General features: G+C 40.4%; 2 protein-coding genes across 4 annotated transcripts in view; both read right to left on the bottom strand.

Annotated features, from left to right (window-relative positions):
• Positions 1–2,483: 2,483 nt before the first annotated feature.
• LOC118334175 (phosphatidylinositol 4-phosphate 5-kinase type-1 gamma-like) lies at positions 2,484–14,469 on the bottom strand. 3 transcript variants are annotated; one of them, XM_035669997.1, is made up of 18 exons: positions 14,082–14,469; positions 11,403–11,431; positions 11,115–11,204; positions 10,845–10,975; positions 10,626–10,743; positions 8,962–9,114; positions 8,115–8,414; positions 7,587–7,795; positions 7,421–7,504; positions 7,028–7,076; positions 6,754–6,838; positions 6,431–6,604; positions 5,615–5,771; positions 5,436–5,498; positions 4,791–5,346; positions 4,038–4,112; positions 2,716–2,802; positions 2,484–2,620 (listed from the first exon to the last, which is right to left on the bottom strand). In XM_035669997.1, the coding sequence occupies exons 1-18, from the start codon at positions 14,167–14,169 to the stop codon at positions 2,618–2,620; spliced, it is 2,451 nt and encodes an 816-aa protein (XP_035525890.1). In that variant the 5' UTR covers positions 14,170–14,469; the 3' UTR covers positions 2,484–2,617. The 3 variants fall into 3 exon arrangements, with proteins under 3 accessions (XP_035525890.1, XP_035525891.1, XP_035525892.1); XM_035669998.1 differs by having other exon boundaries at positions 2,716–2,799; XM_035669999.1 differs by lacking the exon at positions 4,038–4,112.
• A 966-nt stretch (positions 14,470–15,435) lies between these two features.
• Positions 15,436–16,684, bottom strand: part of LOC118334764 (phospholipid hydroperoxide glutathione peroxidase-like) — a 4,536-nt gene continuing 3,287 nt past the window's right edge. Inside the window, exons 5-7 of the mRNA XM_035670829.1 lie at positions 16,399–16,423; positions 16,204–16,263; positions 15,436–15,992 (exon numbers count right to left, since the gene is read on the bottom strand). Of these exons, the coding sequence (XP_035526722.1) occupies positions 15,960–15,992; positions 16,204–16,263; positions 16,399–16,423 (118 nt within the window). The 3' untranslated portion in view covers positions 15,436–15,959. The remainder of the gene's footprint in view (positions 15,993–16,203; positions 16,264–16,398; positions 16,424–16,684) is intronic.

Below are 16,684 nucleotides of genomic sequence, written 5' to 3'. Positions count from 1 at the left end.
CATTGTAATGAAGTAACATGTCAACCAACCAGTGTGGCTCCGTTTTTGGGCAACAATGGTGGTCTGTGGCGCAGAGGAATAAGAAACTGCATATGAGGATATGAGTGCACAGATCTTTTCATGGTGCTTGTTGTTCATTAGCTATATCCTTAGTCATGTCTTCACCTTAATCAATGAGTTGCACCACTGGACTGGTGAAGGAATACCCTCCTGGCTGAATGTCAGGAAGAAGGAATTGAGGAGGCAGGAGAAGGAGCAAAAGGATTAGGTGCTTGTGTGTGTGTGTGTGTTGAGAGGTAGAAGGACAAAAAAAGAGGAGAGGGACAATTTCATTCCAGGACAATTGGGAAGGTGGCTGCTCATCCTTGTCCATCACACATTCTATCATGGCCCTGACATGGCTGACTTGTCACCCTGAGTGACTGGCTTACACATAAAGCACACACGCACATATGCACACCGCAATGCACTACCCACACGCGCGCACACATAGAGGAACACAGTGCACACACTGCACTCACTGTAATGTCTTGTGGTGACTTCTGACTACAGTGCATGTTTTCTCTCACTTGACTGTACTTCAGTGTACAAATTTGACTTCTGTTTTCATTTTTCTGTGCATATATATACTGTACTTATAGAGTTAGTGTATATTTCTGCAGACAGCCAGCTAAGATCCCCTTGTCTGTTTTTATTTCAGTGTATTTTTTAGCAGCAAAGCCTGTGCAGATAAATAAAAATGCCCCTGCAATCGAGACTTCATATCTTTATGTGTATGTGAGTTAAAACGTCAGTGAGATGTGATGAAATATGAGCCTCCCTTTTATGGCCCATCAACAATACAATAAAATGAATTATAGCCTATGGACAGCGCATATACATACTGGCTTATGTCTCTGTGTAATTTAATTTTACAGTGCAGCAAAGATTCTATATGAGTTTCCACTGGATGGGCAGGATTAACAACTCTACTTTCTGAGACATTGTGGTGCCCTCTAGTGGGCTAATTTTGCAAATAACATTTTACAACTAAAATACATTGTAGAAAAATATAAATAAATTCACCAAAATAATTTGTTTTTTAAACAATATAATCTTTATTTTCTTTTACACAGTGATCAGCTACAAACACTGTTGCCTACAAACAGGCAGGTTAGCTTCAGCAGACTCAAATAATACAGTAATATGTTACAGCAGTGCTTATCAGTCAGGAAGTGGTGTTACAAGTATCACCATGTATGGATGAAGGAAGATGCTGTCTGTCGCAACAGTACATTTATTTTCTTACTAAACTGTATAGAAAATTGAGGTTATTCCAGTTTAGCTCCGTTTGTTGGTAATTGATGGTTAATCATGTTTCATTAATGACTGGGGTACCTTTTTTTAATTTCTCTCACACAGCCAACATGCTTATAGCTGGTTCCGACTTGCATGGCTGATTACAACAAATGGAGGTTACACCTTCTGACAATCTGATAAATAGGCAGGACAGAAAAATCTTACACTTACATGTCTTCCAATCACACATCAATATGCATGCAAACACATGCACAGACAGAGACAAACGGGCACGTACAGACTTACATGCATGTACACACACAGACAGACACACACACACAGTTTATCTGCCATTTACAAAAGATCATTTTATTTATTTTTTCCTTTTGTTCTCTCTTGACCTCTTGGTTCTAAATCCTGAATAAATGCATGGTTGCAATATTGTTTAAACTCAGTAAACTTGGTATTTACTCACAATAAAATGCTATGTGTTGTATTTTTTTTTTGTTTTTTGTTTTGATTACATGTGTCTGCAATATCAAAAACAGTTATGAAAATGAGTTTGTAATAAGGCATTTTGAACACAACCATTAATTGTCAGGTCAAAGTTTCTGAAGTGGACCACCACATACCACTGGAAGAACAGAACACTGTGCATACACAGCACACAAAACAAACTGTGTCCGAGTGTTTTCAAACAAAAATAACAAAACATGTACCATTTCAAAAGACTGCAGCCACATGTATTTTGATAAAGTGCTAAAAAATAAAATTATATACAGCGTTGACATGCCCCTAGTAAAAAATAAATGCATGAATAAACTCTGAAGTAGTTGCAGTAGCATTAGTCAAAAAGGGAAATCAGCATTGTGTGTGTCCAAATTGCATAGCCAAAGCTGGCACAGTGCAGCGTGACTAACACTAAAAACCTAAAAACAGCAGGCAGCAGGGCTGCAGTAATACCTGACTTAACAGCCACCAAAATCCTTCACAGTACCACTCAGCTGATTGTTATTTTAGTTTATTTCTCTGCTTGATGCCACTCAGATTGTCCAGGAATTGATGCCTTATGATTTTTTTGCATAATATTTGGATAGTTGTATGTCTATAGGTTGGTTTGAGTGCATGTGAGCATATGTATGATTGTAGTGTTGTATACTTGAATGTTTCTGTAAGTTCATTCCTTTAGTCTCTGTTGGCAAAACAAGCTTCCACATGCAATTTGGGTAACAAACAACAATTCTCATAGTGTCTTGGTGGCTTTATTATTAAAACCTCACAGCTTCTGTATATGGAGACAGACTCTGGCTCCACCCATCACTGCTGTCTCCACTGTGAGTTACTGAAAGAGCAGAGAGACAAATAAATAGGGGTAAGTGTAAGAAATGCTAACAGAAGTATATGTATATATATATAATCAATAAACTGTACACTCACTGTCTCACTCTCCCCATCTGAGCCCCTTCTGGACTCTGAGCCGGAGTGCAGAGGAGAGAACACCCAGCTCCGATCCTCCTGATTCTGCTGTTATCCAATACAGCCAGCAGGGGGCAGCGGCAGAAAAAAGGAGACGAGGAGAAAGATGAGAAAGAATTTGGGGAAAGATACATTTTTAAAGACATTCCCCAGCCACCAAAGTTTAAATCTGCCCAGTCCAATTTCTACATGTTGGGAGCTTCAAACTGCATTTAGTTGAATTTTTCAGCTGCACACAGTTAGCTCTCTGTCCGGCTATGATTGCTTATTACTATTTAGTACAATTTGTTATGTTTGAAAGTATCAGCTCCTTTATGTACAGATGTATCTGAATCTGCAGTTAAATTTGAAGAAACAAGCAAAGTCTACAGTGTCTCAGATATAAGGGATGTCATATCCTTCTTAAGATTGGTGTAATTTCACTTTAAAGCCCCCCGAAATCATATTTTCTAAATCAGCTTCTTATTATGACAAATGGGATCCTCAATAACCACACACTTTTCTGCCAGTTTGGTTGTGTTACATCAGAGATGTCTTTGTGGTTTGAAGTGGCCGGGCTTGGAAATAAGTGATGTCACATATTCCTGTGTGCTAATCAGAACATTTTAACCAAAATCGGATGAAAGCTGTGGGTTTGTTAGCTTAGGTTACCAACATTAACTTCTGAAGCTGTTTGGCTGAGTGCTGAGCAAGATTTTTACTAAATAATAAATAATTGTTCCCCCAAACGTTAACATCATTGCTGCTTATTTAGTCATAAATATTGAATGTTATAGGGAAATACACAAAATGTGAAAATGTATTTTCAGGGGCTTTAACATGTTTCAAGTGCAGCTTTAGTAAACAGGTGATTTCAAGTGAGATTTCATTCTAGCTAAGCACTGACAACACTAATCTGTCTGTCAGCTCCTCTGTGCTACCTGCGTGCTACAGGGCAGAAGCTTGAGGGACCAAATCCAATAAAAGCTACAGTTAGGTCCAAGATGATTTAAAATAGTACTAGTACTAAAATAATACTGGTAACATGTTACATAAAGATGCATGCTTAAATGCACATGATGGCCCGTTAGAAGCTACAGTTATTCATATGCAATGCCTTTTTTTTTGTAGACTTCAATAATAAATAAGTCATGTGAAATGCACTGTAGCTTTATTATTATTTATTATTATTTTTACTTCTGAAGATCCATAAGCAGCTGTGCTTGTGACAGTCCCAGTGGAACAGTTACCAGCAATGAGAACAAATGGAACAAATGACTCTAACTACTTTGTTGGTGACTTACATTGTAACTTGAGCTAGAGTTTAGCTTACGACGGCCAAGAACTGGAGAGTACACCCAGTATCTGCCATCTGCATACTGATGGATGGACGGACACACACACACAAACACACACACACACACAGATGAACACACAAATGCATATAATGTGTGTACAGGAAAACAAAGGAAACTGAATGAATTATTAAACAATGGAGGAGAAAGATGAGGTGAGAGAAGCAGTTATGATAGAGAAAAAAGGAAGGAAAGTGGAAAATGGACAACGAATGTTATATAAAGGAGAAATAATTCACACAAAGAGAGTGAATTATGGCGAGCTGGGCATGACAATGACAGGGTGCATGAATGCAGATTGACAGATATAAATACATCATGCTGTGCAGGAAAGACAACCCCAGTGTTCTGCTGATGCATAAAAAAAGCATGAACTATGACTGGTGCCAGCCTCGTGCTTTGGAAAAAAGCGTTTCGGGCAGCGAGAGTCCGTAGTACGTGCACACTGCAACACACAGACACCTTCCCCCCTCACCATCATAACTCTACCACGCTGTCCTGACTGGGCCACTGCAAGAAACCCAGTAGATAAAGAAAAGGACAGAAAAGGAAAAATTATCTTTACCCTCTGGACTGACCGACAACAAAGCAACACTGAAGAGAGATTCCTGCAGTGTACTGATACGATAGACCCCTAGCTCAAGCAGTTAAAATCACTTCAAACAAAAACCAAAGCACTGATACATAATAATGAGGACTTACAAAGTAGATGTCAGACACCGGCACCTCCCCATCCAATGAGTTGTGGCTGCTGGACACAGACAGCTGATTGCAAGATGTACGCGGCGCCTGCGGAGGCACCTGGGGGCTTGGAGGCTGTGAGGAGGGAGGGGTCGAGGGGAGATGGTGCGAGGAGCTCCGGATGGAGGAGTGAGGAGATGCAGGGCAGATGGGAGTAAATGCTGAGGCAGGAGGTAGGGTGGAGGAGTTTGGAGTTGAGGTGATAAACTTGGATTGTGCAGTGGAATGACAGACAGGGGAAGAAAGAGTGGAAGACTGAGCCACTGTGGGAGAGGTGAGTGGTTTGGTGGATGGACGGATGGATGTAGCAAGTGTGGAGGATGACTGGCTAGCTGACTGAGCAGCAGAGGAGGAAGACACAGAGGAAGGAGGAAGGGTGGTGGAAGAATGTGCCGAGGATGGATTGATGGAGGGAGGGGTGGATGGGGCAAAGACGTGAGGTTGATGATCGGGTGACAGGTGGCTGGGGGAAGCCATTTCTGTCAACTGTGTGAGCTCCGTGCTCTTTGGGATTTTACTGTATGAAGCAAGATAAAGAACACTGTTAAAATGCTGTTACACAGGCAGCTATGGACATTAGTATGGTATTGCTGTATATGTGTGTACCTGAGCTCCACCTCCACTGTTATGGTATCCTGCTTTTCCCCATGAACCTCAACTTTCTGTGACCTGAAAGTACACACGAAGATATGTGGTATCAGCAGGGAAGGTACAGGGTACACAGTACGTTGTTTTGACAGAATATTACCATTACATTCGTTGCATATTCATGCAATTATTCTCACCTGGCCACACTTGGGGAATGCATTTGTCTCCTGTAGCGTGGGTGCTCTGGTGTGTCGAAGGGGGTGGTGGGTAAAGAGTTGTTAGAAGAGAGTGTGGTAGCGATAGAAGCTGTGGTAGCATCTTCGAAGGAAGGAGGAGTGCAGGGTGGCTCTCTCGCTAATATGCATAATGAACCAAGAAATAGAAAAAGAGATCATCAAGTATATCCGAGTAATGAAAATATACCACGAAAACAAGAAATAGAATTTAATTGTGTTAAATCAGGCATAATCAAATTAACGTTTCATTCAAGCAAACTGCTATCTAATTGTACAACACCATACCTCCGCCATTACATGACCTGTGTGTTGATGTGGACAGTAAATAATGCAATCTTGTGCACATTAGGCTTTTCTAAAGTACCTATCTATAAATATCTAGCCATCATTTGTTAAAGTTTTACTTTACTTTTACTTTAATAAACTGCTGCTGCACTTCTATTTCTCCACATGGATCAATAAAGGCTTACTTAATTTCAATTAAAAGGAAAATGGAGCTCTCTGCTGCAGACAATTGAAGCTAATAGTGTGCCAAGTTCAGAAAAACACAATGTAACAAGCGGGAAACCAGCACTCACCAGTTTTCTCTTTCTTCTTTTTCAAGCAGCATTAGCATGTAGCATAGACATTCACTCACTAGCTTTAATAAGGCAGCTCGCCTTCATAAAGACTGATAAAGGCTGCCAGCCAAACAATCCTATAATACTGGTATTATTGTGTTTGGAATTAAGCATCAATATCATTGTGGACTAATACAGTTTACAAGAAGTTAATTACCATTATCCTCCAGCATGGGGAAGCTACGAGCTCCGCGTAGGTTCTCCAAGTTGTCTAAGTTTTCCTGCTTCTCGTCACTCACTGAGGGACGCTGCCCCGCTGAACCTGTTCCAGCACCGGACTTGGACATGGAAGGAGCCCCTCGTCCTCTTTTAGATGGAGACGATCGCAGTGCTGTGAAATCAGGGCATAGTTAAAAAAAATGTTCTCATTCCAAAAATTAGGTAAAATGTCCCGATAATGAATACTGCATTTTTGGCCCTGTTGTCGTCACACATAAAACACTATTGGAGATTATGGCTCATGCTCAGTTGTAAACTCACAGCAGCTTTTCCTGAAGACAGTGGTGCTACAGAATTTGTAGAACCTCTCAGCATAGAAACCAGGTCTGTGAACTGACACTGTGTCCTGTGAGGGAAGCGGAGGCAGCAGTGGAAAAGGGAGATTGAGTAAAGGGACTTCTAATGCACTTTTCACACACAATGGCAATCAAGGTACTTAAACCCAAAATATATTTTAAAAAAATGATATGTTTTTGTGAGGTTTAGATTGCTTGGATACAGATTGTTACATAACAGTTATGTGGAAGGTACACACCCCGTCATGGATGAGGGACTTCCAAGAGTGCTCCAGTTTCTTGATCATTCTGTCAGACAAAGACAATTAAATTATTTAGTTAAGCTCATTCAGTGACTTAATGTCACCTGGCAACTCACGGCTGAACCACTGGCTACAGTCCAACTTGAAACGCCATTAACAACTAGATTTTATGCTATGCATCGCACAACATCCTGCTAGTGGTTTGTGTGTCTTATAAATCCTGATGCTTGGAGCTGTAAGGAGAATCTTGCAACTTGCCCCTAACCAGTGCTTTGTTTTTCTTCCAACACTTACAGTTGGCTTTGTTTGTTCGTGAACTATTTCAAAGTTAATGTATTCATTTACTGATATTACATGACAGCTTTAACTTCTGAATGTCTTGTTGCTTACCTGTAGGACTGCAGGATGTCAATGATTCCAATAAACAGCAGGAGGCGTTCTCCTTTACCACCCACAGCTGGAATGCCACCCATACTACAGACAGACATTAGAACATTACCATCATTTGTAAATGTAATGAGATGATAAGGGCAAACACTATAAAATGTTGACTTACGTGTCATCGTGGTCCAGTGTGTCCCTGCATGTGGAGCCTCCCTGTATAGACTCCATGGCAGTGGAGTACAAGGCTTTCTGAGCGGCACGCTTCTTCTCATCCCCGCCTCCTGCAGGAGAGCCTTGAGACTGTCGCTCTCGCTCCGCTTGGGTCTTGTTATGGATCCCCAGCAGCAAACTGTAGTCCATAATCTTAAAACTTTCCAGAACCTGATGTAAAATGCACACATTATATTTCAAAAGATTTAGCTCCTAAAAAAATTACACTACTTTTTATGTATGGATTTGATTTTACAGCTTGGGGAATGGCAAAATTTACCTTAATATTTCCCTTCTCTTACTCTATTGTTTCATCCTACCTTTTAATTGCTCTTTAATTACTTATTTACAGCATCAACTATTGAGAACATAGTTAAATAGTTTATGTGTGGTTGGTTGTGGGACATGTTTAAAATAAAATAGAATGCACAGTGTTAATCTACTTTTACAAACTACTCTTCATCCATCTCCTCCCACTCCTCTTTCTCACCAGACAGTCTCTCTGCAGAGTTTTGACCAGAGCACTGTATGTGTCCTGGTCCAGAGTGAGGCCTTCAGGAACGTCGCTCAGAAAGTCCAGGTCTTTAAAAGTGGGTTTGGACTTCTCTCTTTCCTTCTTGGATGCTCGCCTCTTGTATGTGGAGCCCTTCAGATCAAACTTGGTGTGCATGCGTACAGAGCGCGGTAAAATATTGTTCATCACAACAAGTCTGATGTTCTTGCCCCCACACTGGACGCAGTAGAGGCCAAAAAACTTTGGCAGCAAAGTCCGGGGGTTCTGGTTCAAGTTCTGGAGATGGGGGTGGATGCAGAAGACATAAGAAAAGAAACAGGGAGAATGAGAGAAATATGGTACTTTATTTAATAATAAGGCATGCGGTCTATGTTTTTCGGTCCCAGTGCCATGCACCTGCCAGACAGCGTGATCTATCCACAGGGCTCAGCTCATTCTTGTGTCTCTCCTGTGTGCATGCTTAACCTGTTAAAGAGTGCTTAACCCGGGCCCCGGTCTCTGTGACTGCTGGCGTCACTGCTGACCGGAGCCAGGGGGTAGGATAAAGAGGATAAAGATGACTAGAAGTTTCAGCTGCTGTGTTGCTCTTAAGCATGCACTCATGTACACAAACACCCCATGCCCACACACCCAAATAGACACAATATTACAAAACATGTGGCAAGGTTTTCATTTTCCAATTCCTCTCAGGGTCATATAGGTTATTTAGTAGAAATGAAAAAGCATACAAGTTACAGTATCTAATATATTGTTATGACATATATACTGAAACATTTTGGAAACGGTTATTGAATTGATGAGGGAGGGGCTCAGTTTGACTTACCATATAGTATCCAGGAAGGAGTTTCTGTAGAAACTCTGCCTCTTTATGCTGAACAGTTTTGATGATGAACTCATCATCGCGGGTTACATAGAATATGGAGCCACTAGCTCCTGGATTTGTCAGCTCGATCAGTGGCTCGTTACACAGAGAATACTAGACAGAGCAGAGAACAAACAGAGATTAAAATTTAAGTTCATTTTAAGTCTAAAATCTGACCCTTAATCTCTAAAAAGACTGTTTCAACATCCATAAAAGCAGATTTTATTAATTTTTCTGCCTGACATCTGGTAAAGGTCTTTGCAAATGTAATTTTATGAGAGATTGTAGTTTAACACTTCAGGGCTGCATAGCACTGTTAATGTTGGATCCAACAGAGCTTTCAAATAGCCACTCAAAAGACTAATACATCCACCCACTCACAATGCATTGCTCATCAGCAGCAAAAAGGGAACTTAACGTGAAAGTGTGTGTATACTACTGAGTACAAAAGGGACAGGTGTGGGTGGGAAGAATTACACATCTAGAGGAGTCTAAATTGTACATTATGACATTTACAACTTAATGTAGAGTGAAGTTAACTTTGGAAGTGTTACTTTCATCTACTGGTGCTGAATACCTTGTGCACTACAAGGAATTGTGTTAACCTCAGGCAAACCTTATAAACTACTGCGTTTACACTGAATATCTCACTGTGAAGTAGAGCCATTAGGACTTTGTAAATAATGAAGTGAGTTCTAATGAAGTTCTTTAGAATCTGGAGACTTAAGTTGAAAAGTAAGAGAAAGTGCCTATTGCTTGGAGTTAATTTCTCTAGCTAAGTAATTTAATTTTCTAACACTTATGCAATTCTACTTTACTTTTACTCTCCACCACCAACACAAACACATGTAGACACAAACACAAACTACTCTCTCAGTGTCTGCAGCCACTACTTGGAGTTTAAAAAAGAAAGCTTTAGTCTGCTAATCTCCCTCTAGCACAGGTAGAATGTGAGCTTAAACGTGCAGCTAAGAACACTGTATGTCCCTGCATGTGTGTGTAGGTGTGTGTGTGTGTGTTTGTGCGCGCGTGTGGAGCCTCACATGCAAAATATGTGAGGGCATGTGCAACTGTTTTTTTTATGTTTGCATGTACACAGTTCTTCTTTTTATGTGTGAAGGCATTTAACATTCATCTTCAGAGCAACAGAGGTCTGCTGTGGCGGGAGGCATGTTTTCTTTGATAACTCCACTGATCATCCTTTGAATGATTTCAGAGAGAACTTCACACAAACCTAAATTTAGAAAATGTCAAGTCAGATCATACAGTGTTAACTGTTACACTCCTATCAAATAAAATGTAACGAGCAAGAGAAACAAAACACAGATTTGTCAGAACCCTAGACAGACAAATTACCAGTTTAAGGATGTAATAAGGTATAAGGTATAACGCAGTTTTTTAAATTATGTCTTGCTCCATGCAATAATGAATTAAGCAGTGTTTTTCACGCTTTACATATCCAATGCAAATATAAACATTATTAAATCTGTATTGTTGTGGTCATAGACAAGGAAATAATCCAACTATTTAAATAATATTATGAATTGGCATTTATGAATTGACTTTATAAGACATTCAAATGCTGTCAGTGCATCACAGGTTATCAGAGAAAATAAATATCTCACCAGGTAGTCATCTGGTCGGATCCCAAACAGCTCTCGGAAATAGCGGAAGGCCACAGGGGCGTAAGTTTTAAACCTAAAGTCTGGGTAGTGATGGGCTGGAGTGAGGTTACTGCCCTCGCTGTATGGAGCAAGATGGGTAGAGTAAGGAAGAGTAAAAGATGATATTAGATCATTGCCACAACCGTGCACATAAACACAAATCCACTCGTATAAACGCACCTGGGGAAGAAGATGCTTTCCACTACATAAAAGTCTTGCATCAGCACATCTCTCTCAGGCTTGGAGCTGAGGTTACCAACGGTATATCCAATACCCAGCTGGATGGCCCCTTGCAAGGCAGAGGAGGTGGTCTGGAGGCGGAGAAGAGAGAAAAGAACAACAGTGTAAGGTGTGGGTAGAAAGTAGTTTGTGAAATCGTGATGCCAAGCAAACCTACAAACAGTATTTAAGACAAAAGGCAAAGTCAAATAGAGACACAGATGAACCTACCTTTTTGTATGTGGTCTCTCCAGAGGCATCTACCCTCCTGTGGCCAATCTTTTTCTCATGGGCTGGGCCCACTCCGAATGGGGACGGCATCTGTCATATGGAAAGAAAAGGGAAATGCAAATGTATACGGAACGGAATGTAAAGGAACTGTTCTCATTGTATATTGTCTCATCAAAGGTCACGTGTAATTAAATCAAGCAGCAAACCAAAAAAGAGAAGGGAGAGAGAAGAAGAAAGCAACAGAGACAGGTGAGCCAGACGGGTGTATAGTGTGAAGTAGCCTCTCACCTCTGTTATCTGAGCCCGCTTGGCTGAATCTGTGGACAGAGACAGAGAGAGAGGATGCAGGGAAATTAGGTTGAGAAGTGTCCACATTATATATATATTAAGCATGATTTAGCAATTAAGGATTTAGAAACGTTGCCAATGTTGGCAATTGTTACCCAGTTAAACAGCACAGCACAATCAGCCCAACCCTTCATCAGGGCATACGTTTTCATTGTTATTTATCTACCTAACATTTATTTAACCAAGTAAGAAATGGAATGAACAACATCTGCTGAGCAAGATTGTGTGATACCATCAAACACCCAGAACAGCTACTAATGGCCCTTGAGAGTGAGAATCTTTTTAGATAATTTGACAGCTTTCATACAAATTTAACTTCACCAACCTTGTGCCAAATAATGCAGTGGTAAACTCACCAGCAGAAGAGTTCAGAGCCTACACGTTACCAGTTGTTAGATAATCCAGAAAGACAAAATTCCTGGCTTAACCAAAACCTGACATTAAGTAGTCAAACCACTGTAGACTGCGGTCACTGTTTTCTATTCCTGGATCAGTGAGATTTGTACAGAGAAGGTAAAAACTCTATTGGATTGACTTCCTCCCTAATCTGAGCGCTGCCATTGGCTGAGGTCTCCAGATCACATCGTCAACCAATCACACATGAGGATTAGGAGGAATCTTTGCCACTGACATTAAGGACACAACTGGACTGTGTCCGTATGTGTCTGTGTAATAAAGAGGAAGAGAGAGCAGGAAGGAAGGAAGCGGAAGGGGAAAAGAGTTCATAGCATTTGACAGTACTACAAACTACTTGTTTACATCATTGTGCTAAATTGCAGGTCATGTGAGGATGAAGATTAAGGAAGTGCAGCTGACAAAGCACGGATAATGAATCTTTAAGCCATGTTTAAGAACAGCACACACTGTAGAAGAGCCTGCCATCACCAAGGCACCACAGAACACAATGATAGTTGATCTTCAACATAATACATAATACTGATGACCTAATGACTTCATTTATAGAGTCACACAACCTGAATTCTTAATTAAAACTGAAAATTAAAACTAACTTGCAGCATATCTGATTAAATATCCTGATGACAGGTAGTATGACCCTGGTGTACACGTGTACCACTGCTCTGACTCTTTAGCTGCTTTACAATGGCAACTGCATTAATGACAATAGTCTATAGCTATGCAGGCAGCTCTGTAAGGCTTTCCTTAGGCACAGTGATGCTTTCATATTGGACTGGACTAATTGTGCAAAAGAACATACAGGACTATTGAGAAAGCATTAATTACATTTAGGAAATCATGGCAACGAAATTCAGCATGCAACTGTGCAAACAAAAATAACTGTATCCCTTTAATTCCATTGATCTCTTTTAGGCAACCGTGCAGTGATAGGACACACGGCTGGCCACACCTGTAACATGCAGATTAACGCTGCATCAAAGCCTGTCAGGCAGAACAATGAGAAGGTGTATCTGCACACACAAACAGTCTCTGTGGGATTAGGGTCAGGCCAGAATAATGTGCCACTGAGCTGCAAGCAACAAACGGGACAAAGTCATTGTAGCATTTCTGATTACTACGTGACAAACAGGCTACCTGTATGAATCAAAGCTGATACATTAAGGAAATGTACATTTACTGAGATATCCTTACATAATTTTATGTCGATGGTAGGAGAAGTATCCCTTAAGGCCTGTGTGCGTGTGTCATATAAAGAGGATTAGATCTCTCCCTTAGCTGAGAAAGTGACAGCCTGTTGCTGTGACACTAATGTGACACTGAACACAGGAGTAGATTTTTATGCCCCGTGGCCCTCTGCACACAACTATAATCTGGTGGTATTAATAATAATCATCTGTGCAAAAACATCCAACGTAACTGCGTATACATGCACATGCAAAGACGAAATGTTGGACCTCCTAGCTGATTAAATCTTTCTTTAACATTTGAACTGTCATGTATGTTCTGCCATACTGAGCCATGACATCCACAGCTATGAATTGAATTGATACCCACAGGGGATTAGTGTGTGCTTTATGTTATAATTCCATATCAGATTATGTAACGTTAAAGTACTCTTCAGATTTAGCGAGGAAGAGGAATAGAGATGTGGTAAGAATGATGAAGACAGACAGAGGTTAAGTAGAGGAGCGAAACAGCACCTGAAAGACCAATGAATGTATTCACTAGTGGCTGCTGTACATACAAACGACTACTGTATGCTGTGTATACCCCACAAGTAAATAGCTCATGTGGAGTACAAATCCCTAATGTGCACCTTGTGCCTGTGCCAGGCTGCAGTGAGACACTGACACTATGAGCCATTTACAACAGAGCAGCACTGACTTGAATCTTGACACTGTTATCTAACCAAGCAATTTATTATTCATTTCAACAGCTTAGGTTCTTCTATCTACAATTTTCTGTATCTAATTTAGTGGCAGTAATATATATATCCCCCCCCCCCTGTAGTCTAGCCTTTTAGGTCAGTGTGCATAGCCACATTATTATGACTGAATGGTAGGACGCTGCCCACTTCTGTCCAACTTCTCTCCCCATCTGCTGCCGCTGGAAGCTGGGTTTGAATAAGCTCACAACGGTGCTACTATCTGACTGTCTGTCGCACAATAAACGACTCTAATGGTAACTGAAAGACATACGGACCGGTGTCCCCCAAGTCAAGCTGTAGGCCGGCGGCCGCTTCCTCACTCGTCCTCCCGTCATTCCCGGTTTCCGCAGTCCTCCCGTCCATCTCCAGGACGGTGCCTGACGACGACGCGCAGCCGTATCCTTCCTCAGCGAGAACGAGACTACACGGTACGCGCTCCGAAACTGTCTACAAATGCTGTCATTTTTCACCTCCGTCGACGTTTCCTGGTACAATTACAGACTACATAACTGTCCATTTGCGGCTGTAAACAGACACAGGGAGCGAACACGTCCAGAGCCAGCGGTGCTGATCATCTCTGCCGCTACTGTGCGTCATCAACGGCTGCGTGCCGCTACAGCAGCGCACTGAGCGCACAGCCGTTAGAGCGTCACTGTGCTCAGAGGGATCAGATACTGTGTGTGGGGCTCTGGGTGGGACCAGGCAGCTTCATTTTATATTATGAACAGCAGCACTACATACAAATATAGTTCAGTTCTTAGTTGATGTAGACATTATGAAAAAAACACAAAGAAAATAAATTAAAGAGTAGAAGAGTTTAAACACTTTCAATAGCTAGCTACTCATTTTATTTATTCCCTCAATTTCTCAGCTACGGAAAGCAACCTAGGTCAGTGTTAGAGAAAAATGCTGCCACAATATTATTTCCCATTAAACTGTTTTACACTCACTAACTTAACTAACTTAAAGTTGTAGGAAGTTATGTAAATTATGACTTGTATGGTGTGAGTTACAATTATGAGATACTTTACTTTTTGCCATATGAGGAAACAGTGTTATCGTGTTTAATTTTGTATCAATTATTTCTTTTCATGGTGGGTGAAAAGGCAAGGTCACACTTTATTTTATGGTCTATATTTTCACTTTCAATTGAATACATTAAAAATTTGTCGTCAGGCAAGCATACCGTTCAACATATGAACGAGAGCAGAGTTTTCAATTGTAAATTTAATTGATCAATATTTATTTTGGTTTCTATTCTCTTGAGGAACTTTTTATATTCACAACAATTACTATAAATTCCATGAAACCTCCTGAGAAATGATTGGTATATTACAGATGTGTAAAACAAACCTTTAAGACATACCGGAAATTATTATACAAAAATAATAGAATTATGTTTTTTGGATACATCAAACCAAAGAAAAACTCCTTACTTACATACTTGGGGAAATACTGACTTACGGTAATGTAATAAAACTTTTAAGTATTACTAAGGAAGGAAACCACTGTTAGGCACACATAACATGGGTTACGTGTTGAAATGTAGTTATAAAATATCCAAACAAATAGGCTATCTGAATAAGAAGTACAAAAAACTAAATAAACAGATCATTATAACACACAAAGTCACTATGGCTCAAATTAGATTTTAATAGGTGCATGTAAATTGACAAATGATGTCCAAGAGAGCATTTATATTCCAGTGTCATCACATGATCAGACACAATAACAGGCCCAGTTAAGTGCAAATAATATTATCAGTAGCTTTACAGAGATCTGTGAAATGTATGGCATATTATGTCCGTACATAAAAACATAAAGCTGACATTGACACATGAACAAACTTGTCACTTAACATTCAGAAAAGACTAGATTGTAAATGTATAAGAAAAATGAATGGCTGTTTTGAGTGTGAAGTAAGATGTGAAGGGCCTCTACTTTAAATAACTACTGAATGTCCACTCACATGGTCTCATGGGTTTGGTGTGGGTGAGTTCTGGAGGTTAGTTGCACGCTGGGGATCATCAGGCCTGCCCTTCCCAAAGCTGGGTTTACAGACAGGCCGTCACTGGTCCAGACACACACACACACACCAATACCCAGAAGTCCATGGGAGACGTCAGGAGTCAAACACACGGGAAACAGCAGTATTACAGATACGTTGGCAGGTCCTTCTCCACAACCTGCAAAGAGAAATAAGTAGAAGTGTTACTATGACAGAGATGGGGAATGGCACCATTTCATTGATTATTGCCTGAATAAACGGCCACAGGTTGAGATTTACAAAGCTTTAAGAAAACCACAATAGCAGGAAACCATGGTATGCACCAAGATCATATGCAAAGTGCCCCATTTCACAGCATGCACAGAAAAACTATAGCGAGTGCTACTTACGCTGGGATCATCTGTTGGGCCATATCTTTTCACCACTAGTCCCTCTCTATTAATCAGAAACTGTTGAGGAATAAGACACCAAAATATGAGCACAAAATCTGTTTTTCAAGCTGTTGAGGCAAAAAAAAAAAAAAGCATAATTTAACTGAAGATGCTTCTTAAAAATAAAGAGTGCTAACTATATCAGCAAATTACCTTTGTGAAGTTCCATTTGATGTTACTGTCAAGAGAGGAAAAATAATATATTAGTACAACAATCTTAAGACATTACCCCAATACTGCTGTTTTACCCTTCATGGAGCACAGCGTGTGTAGTCAGACACAATTCAAGTTGGTTACAGTAGTGATCAGTTTCCAGGGTGGACAATTACAAAATTCATAGAATAACTTTTCAACACACTCCTGCAGCATAATCTACTTCTCTGCTTGCTACACTCCCAGACAGGATATAGGATATTGTATTGATTATTTGGACAATGCA

Source organism: Morone saxatilis, unplaced genomic scaffold (assembly GCF_004916995.1).
Source record: "Morone saxatilis isolate NCDOM2014 unplaced genomic scaffold, NCSU_SB_2.0 Contig23, whole genome shotgun sequence".
Classification (NCBI taxonomy): domain Eukaryota; kingdom Metazoa; phylum Chordata; class Actinopteri; family Moronidae; genus Morone; species Morone saxatilis.
The sequence above is the reverse complement of the archived record's forward strand: the minus strand, read 5'-3'. Positions and strand labels throughout refer to the sequence as shown.